The sequence below is a fragment of the Cynoglossus semilaevis genome, chromosome 3 (genome assembly GCF_000523025.1).
Source record: "Cynoglossus semilaevis isolate Cse_v1.0 chromosome 3, Cse_v1.0, whole genome shotgun sequence".
Taxonomy (NCBI): domain Eukaryota; kingdom Metazoa; phylum Chordata; class Actinopteri; order Pleuronectiformes; family Cynoglossidae; genus Cynoglossus; species Cynoglossus semilaevis.
The window spans coordinates 9,652,451-9,663,503 of NC_024309.1; the positions used below are offsets into that span (position 1 = coordinate 9,652,451).

An 11,053-nucleotide genomic window follows, 5' to 3' on the forward strand; every position below is an offset into this window, starting at 1 on the left:
AGAAGTAACATTTTTTAACCGCTCAGTTTTTTTGTTTTATATGAATATTTCAAAAATCACCCAAAACATGCCTTACTATAGCCTTACCATCGTGAAAAAATCCATAAAAAGAAAAAGAAAACATTTTTCAAAAAAAAGTTTCAGAAATTTTTTTTAGAAAAATGTTTTTTTCTAAAAATGTTCTGAATTTTTTTTTCTAAAAACAATTTTTCAAAAATATTTCTGAAAAAAAATTTTCTAAAAATGATTTTTTTTAGAAAAATGTTTTTTTCTAAAAATGTTCTGAATTTTTTTTTCTAAAAACAATTTTTCAAAAAAAAATTCTGAAAAAAATTTTTCGAAAAGTTTTTTTGAAATTTCTTTTTTTCAGAAAATGTTTAGGGACAATGTTTTTAGAAAATTTTTAGAAAAAAAATTCTAAAAAAATTTCTGAAATTATATTTTTTTATTTTTATGGATTTTTTCAGAGATTCAAAATATTTTTTTACAAAATTATGGACTTAATCTCTTTTCTTTAAAGAACTGACGTCATCGAGAGAGTACGTCCAGGCGGGGGCAACATTGCAACATCAAGTGTTTTTGCTACCATCAAAACCCTAAGAAGAAGAAAAAGCTCCATCCTACGTTAGTTGCACAAAAATGGCGGAGCGGACGCCTGGCTCTCAAAAAGCGAGCGCTAAGGTAAATTTGGCGTCTTGTGCTTATTTGTTGTCTAATAGTTGAAAGAAACAATGCAGATATAACAGTGTCAACGGTTGTGTGTTTTTAGCATGAATAAAAAATGTAAGCAAATAACTGGTTTGCGTGACGGTGTTAGTTGGTTATGCTAATCTTTAGCTTCCCGGCCACACGGGTTACTTTAGCTAAGCTAACGCTTTAGCCTCTAGACTGAAACACAGGGAGATTAAATGATTGAGGGATATGTATGGTTGAGACAATTACTCTTCTACAACTGCCACCGTTTGGTGTGGCTGTAAAATTTGGAGGAAGTGTGTTATATGTTGGACATAGCCAAATTACGATAGTAAACTCGGCCTATACGTTAGCCCTCAGTAGCCATTTGGTTTCTGAATACATAGAGATATGTCAGTACACAATATTGGGCATCTAGCTGCATGTTTCTACATAATGTTTACTTAAAAAGGGGACGTGGTACTAGAAAATGTATTACAGTTTGTTATGAAAGACTACGTAGCCACTTGACGTTACCTGTAATACGAACTATGTCGTGTTTTGAACCGCCACCTAACTGGGTTGTCAACAATATACACTGTCGCGCCTCAGGGATCCCGGGTACATTTTTAAATCCGTCTTAAACAACTCGAATTAGTGATCAGATATTTAGGTGGATTACGCCAAAGTTTGGGATTTGTTTATGCTTGTGTTTCACAATTTTATATTGTTGAATGTAAACGGTGTTTGTTCTGCAGGCGCTGCTTGAGAGCAAACTTAAGTCCTTCAGTATTGGAAAGATGTCCGCCGCAAAGAGGACATTGAGCAGGAAGGAACAAGATGAAATAAAGAAAAAAGTAAGTTCGGGCTCCGTCCCTGTGTACATTTGTTTTATTATGTATGTAATTACAACTGATGTCCAGGTTACAACACACAAGACTGACTCTAATATAACAGAAACTATTCTTAAATATTGTTATATGCTTTACTGGGTACAAAACTAATCATTTTTTGAAGATTCTTATTATTATTATTTATTGTTGTCATAACCTTTAAGAAGATTTAATTTGGATGAAGAAGTTTATATAGTTCAACTGTTCAATTCTATTGTGGTGAGTTTATATAGTTCAACTGTTCAATTCTGTTGTGGTGCATCTTAAAACTTAAACTTACTCATCTGTAACTCTGCTGTGATATAATGCTATTGACCTTTAGGCCTGACTATTATTAATCATTTATTTGAGCCAATATAGTTGAATAGTCATATGTGTCAGAAATTGACACATTTTTGTAGGAACACAACGTGTTAGATATTCACCAGTGCATGATAAAGGATAACTGTTTTCATGTCATTTTTACCTTGTTTGTATGACCAGTCACTTTTATATATCCATTTCAGGAGGATGAGAAAGCAGCAGCAGAAATCTACGAAGAGTTCCTTGCGGCCTTTGAAGGTGGAACAGAGGGCAAAGTTAAAGCTTTTGTCCGTGGTGGTATTGCAAACGCTACAAAAGGTACGTAATTTGAGCCTTATTCCAGTGTCATTTAAATAATTCCAACTGTAATACTTAACTGATATGATATTTCTCCTCTCAGAGGAAGCGGCTGCAGATGAAAAACGAGGGAAGTTGTACAAGCCCAAGTCACGTTTTGAGGGTCAAAGTAACAAGACTAGTTTCTTGCCTTTGGAAACACCGCCCCAGTTTTTAGCTATAGACAAAAGACAGGTCAGTACTGTTGTGCTCAATCTGCCTCTTGTTTTTGCTGCAGTTCATAATTTATGTTGATCATGTTATCATGATCTTTCTGCGTGTGTGTGTGTTCTAGGCGTTGAAAAAAGGGAATGAAAAGGAGAAGAAAAAGAGCAACTTAGAACTTTTCAAAGAAGAACTCAAACAGTGAGTTTTTTTTTTACACTAAGCTCTGAAATTCAATGCAGAAAACTTGTGAAATATGTAAAATATGTTTGATACTATTGTTTAAATCAAACTTAAATACAAGTGCTTGACTGCATTCTGTATCACTTCCTGCAGAATACAAGAAGAACGGGACGAAAGACACAAGCTGAAGGGTCGCGTCAGTCGTTTTGAGCCTCTCCTGTCCTCAGAGGGAAGACGTTCATGTAAGTGTCCTTAGACTGCACGACTGCCCAGTGTTAGAACATGGCCCGAAACTGCTCTTTCCTGCACTTGTTCATCATCCTCTCGTCCGAACCCCACCTCCTTTGTCCACTTGTGCCCTGAAACAAAATTTATACTGCTTTTCTGCTTCTTTTAGCGGATGGTTCTTCAAGGAGAAACCGTCCGTCCAGTGGTAATTTTGACTTAATATAGTGGCCGTGCATACCTTCAACTTGCTACGAACATAATGCATGTTCTCCTGTCAGACAGCCGTAGGAAATAATTCCTTCTTTTCTGTCTCCACAGTTTTGGACGATTCTGCGCCAGGTTCCCATGATGTCGGAGACCCGTCCACTACAAACTTGTATCTTGGAAACATCAATCCACAGGTAAATAACTGTCAAAACTGTGATTGAAGCAGATGTCAGTGTGAGTGTGGGTCCATGAAAGTGCTTAAATTTTAATGTGTTTTGGTTAAAATACATAAAAAAAAATTAATCTTTTTTTATGTTTATTAGATGAATGAAGAGATGCTGTGTCAGGAGTTTGGCCGGTACGGCCCATTAGCCAGTGTGAAGATCATGTGGCCCAGGACAGACGAGGAAAGGGCTCGGGAGAGGAACTGTGGCTTTGTGGCTTTCATGAATAGGAGGGATGCTGAGCGAGCTCTCAAGAACCTGAATGGTAGGAGAGTTTGTTTTCTTTATTGAACAAATATGTGGACAAGTTTAATTCTTACTTGTCCTTGTCAATTTGTTCTGTCTATATTGACTACAGGAAAGATGATAATGAACTTTGAGATGAAATTAGGATGGGGCAAAGGTGTGCCTATTCCTCCCCACCCCATCTACATCCCTCCTTCCATGATGGAGCACACACTCCCACCACCTCCCTCTGGGCTCCCCTTCAACGCACAGCCACGGGAGAGATTAAAGAATCCCAGTGCTCCCATGCTTCCTCCACCGAAAAACAAGGAGGAGTTTGAGAAGGTAACTCGTCCTGACAGCCTAGGACTGTAGTAGGATGTTTGTTAATTCACCTGGTGTGATGCTAGCAGTCAGTTCAGCTGTTATTCTTTCTTGTTAGTTCTGTTAGTGATGTATATCTTGTCCTGTTCTCCAGTTAGTTCAACTTTATATCAGTGTTCATTTAATGCGATGTTAGTGTGAGGAAGATGCTCAGAGATGCAGGAGTTTGGCCTTTAGTGAAAAGAGAATTAGTTGTCTTTTTGCACTTTTAAAAATGCATTTTACATATCTATATATATTTTCACCTGTTGCCTTTTTAACATTACTCACATTCTATGTTTATTATCTGATGTGACTTCATATACAGACTCTGTCGCAAGCCATAGTCAAAGTGGTTATCCCAACAGAAAGGTACATGTTTTTCTTTTATTAATTGGTGTACAAACTTAGAAAACAAACAAAAAGAACATCCCATTATGAAGCTTGAAAAAGACTGATCGGTTGATCACTGCATGCTACAGGGGGCTGGTCAGTGTGGATGAGCAATGGTTGAAGAAACTGTACATCCTCTCTATATGACATACTGTAGAGTAATACTGAGGGAAACTTTATTTTTTTCCACATCTCACTTTCATTCATTGTTGTTAAATATTCTATAGAGATGCACATCCTTTAAAAGCTTATGCTGTTATTAAGCAGTCACACTTCCACTTCATACATCAACAATTCATCTGCATACGTAGTCTGCTGATTATAGAACTGTAGTTGTGGTCAAGGCTTTCTGACTATTGCTCACTCACACCGCCTGGCCCCTTTGGCCTCTGTCACTCCATTGGGGGGCTTAGTAAATCTAGGCCCTGACATGAAAACCCCAAAACATGCCAAGCATTAGTCCATTCGATCTAAGACCTTTGACATTGGCCTTGGTGAGCAGCACACGTTGAACTGTCTGCAGCAGCGAGGGACCTGAAAAGCGTCATGGGATGGATTGGGAAAGTATACTGAATTTTACCCCTGCCATTGGTACGATCGGCTCCAATACAAGTAAATATGATCTGTGTTGTCAAATGAAAGACATCCTTTGTCTTGTTGGCCACTTTAGATGAATTTTTACTGGCATTTTCCCGTCAATTCATCACACAAAACTATTAGATATTTAGAAAATTATTATTTATTACCAACCAAACCAGTAGCTCAGATTTTTTTTCTTTAATTCTTATTAGAAGTCAAACAATAGGGACTTTAAAGACACTGAACTGGTTAAAAAAGTTCTCGTCAGCTTTTCAATGTCTTAACACCAACTTCTCTAGTTTAATTTGGGAAACTGATATTGAAAAAAATGAATCAGATGATTACAAAAGAAGAATTCAGGCGTAGTAGAGTCTTCAAAACAAACTCTGACATCAACAGTTTAATTTCTACATAGTTAAGATCTGCTGTGACCTGATTTGATACACAGTAATCTCTGAACTTCTAGTTCATTTTATCAGTTGTGATTTTTTTTTAAGACTTGGTGTTCCACGTAAATGATTTATGCTTGGTTGCATGGCACTCTGACACTTGTACACATATTCAAATGGTCTGCTTCATCTGTATAGTACAGTATCAGATTAGTAAATTATATAAATATTTGTTTCATTAATTTAGACACAGTTGCAGAGTTGACATGAATTTCTCTTAAGCGATGTGGACTTTGACTTGGACTCGAAAATAAAGGATGGATGCTTTTTTTTTCTACCTTGCTGTGAAAAACAGGCTTTATGCCAGTGATCGAATCGACACAAATCACAACACAGTCACAAATATCTCAAATTTACACTTAACACGTAATACCCCACTGTAGTACAATTTAAGAAATTAATTTGAAACTAATTTATCTTGCTGCAACCCTGAGGGTGTGAACCACGCCTTTGAGTGTCATTTTACCAAACACAAATTAAAATATAATGAGAGACAGTTTTGTTTTTATAGTACTCACAAGTCAGGCCAGTCTGAATCTGTTTGCTTTAACTGTGTTTTTCTTGTAGGAATTTGCTCTCTCTCATCCACCGAATGATCGAGTTTGTGGTGCGTGAAGGCCCAATGTTTGAAGCCATGATCATGAACAGAGAGATTAACAATCCCATGTACAGGTAGAGAAGGCCTTCAATCAATAGAACTGATGATTGATGTTTGAGGCATTACATGACACTTTCTTCTTGAGTAAAATGGGTTTGACTCTTTTTTTTTTTTCTTTTTTTTTTTTTGCCTTTCCAGATTCCTTTTTGAGAACCAGAGCCCGGCACATGTATACTACAGGTGGAAGCTCTACTCCATACTACAGGTATGACATCAGCATGACGAGCACGAGTTGAGTAAAATGTCCGATGTTCTTCATGTTTTGGTATTTACTATGAATGGTCATGTTCTCAGGGTGAAGCCCCAGCAAAATGGCGAACAGACGACTTCAGAATGTTTAAAAATGGTTCTCTTTGGCGTCCGCCACCTCTTAATCCTTACCTACACGGTCCATATGATGATGGGGAAGAGGAAGAGGAAGAAGAAGAAGCTAACAAAAAAGGCTGTTTGAAAGAAGAGTAAACATTTTATTTATCTTTTTTTGGCAGTAAAAGTATTTGTCTATATGTGAAAGTACATTTATACTCTACAGCCACCTTTATGTTGAATAGTTCTACACAGAAATGTTCTTGCTAAAAACAAAACATCAGTACATGATTAACTACCTCAATACCCAAAATCTGAGCCTCATTCAAACTGATCTAATCCTTGCATAAAGCCTTTGAGCCTCTATTTTGAGCATCTGACATCAAAACTGGAAAATGAGTTTTGATAATGGACAGAATAAAAAAACAGACATTTGGCAGATGATTCCATCTGCCTTGTGATGCAGGTCTTCATGTTGAATTTCTCATCATCTCTGCAGCGAACGGGACAAACTGGAGGAAATGCTCCGTGGTTTGACTCCCAGGAGAGGAGACATCGCCGAGGCCATGCTGTTTTGTCTCAACCATGCTGAAGCTGCCGAGGAGATTGTTGAGTGTGTCGCTGAGTCTCTCTCCATCCTGAAGACCCCTCTGCCTAAGAAAGCAAGTCCTCACACACACAAACCCAGCAGTGAATACTGCCAATAATTTCACTAGTGAATTTCATTACCTCAATATCTTTAGTGTTTTGTCAGTGTTCTAATATTCCTTTACTGTTGCAGATTGCACGGTTATATCTGGTTTCTGACGTGTTATATAATTCTTCAGCTAAAGTAGCCAACGCATCTTACTACAGGAAATAGTGAGTGTATGATCTGATCATTTTTGGAAGTATTTCCATAATATTGTACACTGGGATAGATTTGTTACTGTTTGCTTTCTGTTCTCCACAGTTTTGAGGCAAAACTCTGCCAAATTTTCTCTGACCTTAATTCAACATACAAAACAATACAGGGTCATCTTCAGTCTGAGAACTTTAAGGTACCAAATATTTACCTCCTTATGTTACAGAAAATAATTTACACCGATTCTGATATCCAGTCACTCAGGCTTCCTCTTTTGTTTATCCTTTGTTTTGGCAGCAACGAGTGATGTCCTGTTTCCGAGCCTGGGAGGACTGGGCTGTGTATCCTGACCCGTTCCTTATCAAGCTGCAGAACATCTTCTTGGGTCTGGTCAATCTCACTGTGGAGAAGGAACAGCCACCCTTAATTCCAGAGGTGCAACCCTCATGACACAAAAACAAAACTAGCTTTGTCTGGTCCTGGTGTAACCTTTCTCACTTTTGTGCTTGTGCTCAGCCTGAGATAGTGGAAGACATCGACGGAGCTCCGATTGGAGACTTTGTGGATGGACATCCACTGGAGGATGTGGATGGAGTACCCATCGAAGGAGGACAGATTGATGGGGCTCCCATTGATGGAGCCCTTCTGGATGACCTGGACGGTGTTCCAATCAAACACATAGACGATGACCTCGATGGGATACCATGTGAGTGCTGCACACCATATTTAATTGTTAGTTTAAGTCTTATGTAGAGACCAAGATTCTTGACATTCTCATGGTTTTGCAGTTGATCAGTCAAAGGAAGCAACATTCAAGGTGGCACCTTCAAAATGGGAAGCAGTAGATGAGGCTGAGTTACAGGCACAAGGTAACAACTTTGAGGTTCTGAATATTATTTGCTACTTCATTAGGTACACCCTGATTGTAGCATTCATAGGTTTTATTGGTTTCATGTGGGTTTTTTAGTCAACCCTCATAATATCGCTAATGCAAACACCTTTACTCCTCTCGGGTCAAAATTAACCCCACCTTGTTTTGATTGTTATTTAAAATACAATTTGTCGATTCTCTGTAACACTTTTAAGTCTCACCCTTTTTAAATTAAAGGGCTTTAAATAAATACACTTTGTTTATATAAAAGTACTATTGCAAAAGTAAACGTGTGAGTATCCACAGTGTGACGGTGTTTGTTCTTCTGATTTTTTTTTTTTTTTGCTCACAGCTGTAACAACCTCAAAATGGGAAGCATTTGAACAATCAGAAGGAACAAAAAAGTGAGTAGTTTGTGTGAAAAAATATTTGTTTTTTTACTTATGCTGCCAATATCCTGGTACACTCCTCACCTTTCTACACACTGTTTTTTATCTCTGAAGAATGGACAGTTACAGCGATGACGACGACAGGAGCCCTCGCTCCGATGATCAGAGTTTCTCTAACCCTGTCAAGATGTTGGAAAGGAATGAGGAGAAACGCACCAAACTCAGAGAGATCGAGGTGATTATCTACCAGAGTCCTTGTGCTTCAAGTAAAAGAATATTTCTTTGTTTTTTAGTTAATATGTTGTTTGATTTTTTTTATTAACCAAGGTTAAGGTCATGAAGTTCCAAGATGAGCTGGAGTCGGGCAAGAGGCTGAAGAAGCCTGGTCAGAGCATCCAGGAACAGGTGGAGCATTACAGGGATAAACTATTACAAAAGGTAAAAAAAATAATAATTTCTGCAGTTTTTACCTCAGATGATGCAAAAAAACAAGAATATCGTTTTATAATTTGTGTCATCCACTGAAGGAAAAAGAAAAAGAAAAACTTGAACGGGAAAAAGAGAAGGAAAAGAAAGAAAAGGAAAAAGCTGAAGCAAGACTGAAAGAGTTGAAGAAAGAAAAAGAGAAAGAAGACACACCGACCAGGAAAGACAGGTGAGACAGTTAAAGTGCAGGAGAATGTCAAGTTTGATGTCTGCTATATCATTGTTGTCTTTCATAAACATTGGCCTTGTTCAATTTTCCACCTGACAGACATTTGTCCCCTCCGGTTGATAGGAAGCGTCGTCACAGTGGGTCACCAAGCCCATCACGGAGCAGCAGACGGGGGCGCTCTTCCTCACCTCGGTCAGAAAGATCAGAACGTTCTGAGCGGTCGTTTTCGAAAGACACATCTTCACGCTCTTCTCACAAAGACTCGCCTCGGTCCAGCAACAAGAAATCTTCTAAGAGGTGAGAAAATGTGTCGACTGGAGCTAACACAAAAACACAGATTGGTCATGTAAAACTTTAAACTAAGTATCTGTGGTTCCAGATCTCCATCTTTACCTCGGACACCCAAGCGCTCAAGGCGGTCGCGTTCAAGGACGCCCAAGAAACCTGCTAAGAAGTCTCGCTCCAAATCCAGATCTCCTCACCGGTCTCACAAAAAATCGAAAAAAAGCAAACACTGACATCTTTTTTTCTCTCTTGTTTTTTTCCTCCATCTTTTTTTCTCTGCATTGTTTATGTAAAAATTATTGAGACTGAATGAACAGGCAGCTGAAGATCTCTGCCCAAACCCTAATATTATAAATAATACAGAGGTGAGAGAATTGCATGGGTTTCTGTCTGTTGTATCAAAAAGATGGAGCTGTTACTGTTTTATAATGTACAAAAAAATAACAAAAGTGCTTGTGCGTCCTGTCAACCTCACAGTAAAAATCATCAATCATGTGGTAGGCCACCCCCGATAATGGGTGTGATGACAATAGTCTTACACAGCTGTCATTTTCTGTTTTTGTAGATCACATTAAAAATAATTCCTAATAATCAGGTGTAATTTCTATCCATTTTGAAATTTTATTATTTACTTTTATTTGAGTTTGATGCATAGCTGGTGCATCCGCAACAAGAAAGAAATTGAGGAAAGGTCAAATGTGGAAAAGAACGAATTACATTTACTCATGTTACTGTTGTGTACGAATTACATTTACTCATGTTACTGTTAGTGAGTAGTTTTGTGAGTAATTTGAATTTGTTAAGACGTTTGCATTTTGGGGACTTTTTATTTTTATGGATATTTTCACGATGGTAAGGCTATAGTAAGGCATGTTTTGGGTGATTTTTGAAATATTCATATAAAATACTTTTTGGACTTTTAAACACAAAATATTCACCTGGCAGCACGATTTAGGCAAGTGCTTTTAAATTATAACGGAAAGGAGCACTCTTGTTTTTCAAACAAACATTTGGTCGTTGTCGAGCGTGTGTGGATGTTATGAGGGGAAAGATAACTTGACACAAACTTTTTACGTTTAAACTACATAATGACCAGTTTTATGTTATGTTGTTTAGGTAATGTCGTCAATTATCTATTTTATTTCTTTCCGCGCACATCTAAAATTTCAGCATTAACGATAATCTACACTACGGGACCTTTAAATTTACGTCATTTCCTCTCGATAGTTTGCGCATGCGTAGCAAGAGGTCATTTAAATTGAACCGGAACAATTGATCTCGTTTATCAAACAAACATTTAGTCGTCGTCGAGTGTGTATGAAGTCACAGCGCGATTGTGTGGTTTTTAGTCATTTTATCCACACTAGTGCGTTAGGTAAACTTTTTTGTCGGTAAGTAAACATGCTAGCTTGAGTTTAGTGCTACGGTGCAGCGTTTTCAGCTGTGTAAACAAGAGACAAGAGTTGTCCTGTGGTGGGTACGTAGCGGTAAACAGGTAAATGAGACCGACACAGCTTTTGATTGTGTTATTCCAGCTTGTTCTTGTCATTCCATTCATTGTGCCTCCTATGCTTATCAGTCATTAACAGATGCAATGGAGGAGAAGACTTGAAGGCACCGCAGCTTGGACTCTGCCAGGTAGAGCGAAGGAGCAACTTTATTTGAAGCCGATCACTCGTTTGCTGGACTTGTAAGTGTTTTACTGGATTGTGTAATTTTTTTAACTTAGGTTTTTTTACTTACCCTAACCCCAACCCTAACCCTAACCCTAACTCTGGCCCTAACCCTAAACCTATCATTGTGTAACTTTAGCTGTATTTGTTAT

General features: G+C 38.0%; 1 protein-coding gene across 6 annotated transcripts; it reads left to right on the forward strand.

Annotated features, from left to right (window-relative positions):
- The first annotated feature begins 556 nt into the window (after positions 1–556).
- On the forward strand, positions 557–9,819 carry u2surp (U2 snRNP-associated SURP domain containing). 6 transcript variants are annotated; one of them, XM_025054475.1, is made up of 26 exons: positions 557–681; positions 1,431–1,529; positions 2,072–2,186; positions 2,269–2,399; positions 2,500–2,570; positions 2,706–2,794; positions 2,950–2,985; positions 3,099–3,181; positions 3,311–3,476; positions 3,570–3,781; positions 4,128–4,171; positions 5,788–5,892; positions 6,017–6,083; positions 6,173–6,336; positions 6,684–6,846; positions 6,966–7,045; positions 7,137–7,224; positions 7,326–7,463; positions 7,545–7,734; positions 7,817–7,897; positions 8,252–8,303; positions 8,403–8,523; positions 8,616–8,726; positions 8,816–8,943; positions 9,043–9,240; positions 9,308–9,819. In XM_025054475.1, exons 1-26 carry the CDS (start codon positions 640–642, stop codon positions 9,459–9,461), a joined length of 2,928 nt encoding a protein of 975 aa, XP_024910243.1. In that variant the 5' UTR covers positions 557–639; the 3' UTR covers positions 9,462–9,819. The 6 variants fall into 6 exon arrangements, with proteins under 6 accessions (XP_024910243.1, XP_008306045.1, XP_024910244.1 ...); XM_008307823.3 differs by having other exon boundaries at positions 9,323–9,819; XM_025054476.1 differs by having other exon boundaries at positions 9,067–9,240.
- Positions 9,820–11,053: the final 1,234 nt, after the last annotated feature.

Bases quoted from the DNA above. Each gene is read 5' to 3' on its own strand.
- u2surp (XM_025054475.1), top strand. From the start codon at position 640: ATGGCGGAGCGGACGCCTGGCTCTCAAAAAGCGAGCGCTAAG. The intron at 1,530-2,071 runs GTAAGTTCGGGC...TATCCATTTCAG, and splicing joins AAGATGAAATAAAGAAAAAA to GAGGATGAGAAAGCAGCAGC. The intron at 9,241-9,307 runs GTGAGAAAATGT...CTTTAAACTAAG, and splicing joins AACAAGAAATCTTCTAAGAG to TATCTGTGGTTCCAGATCTC.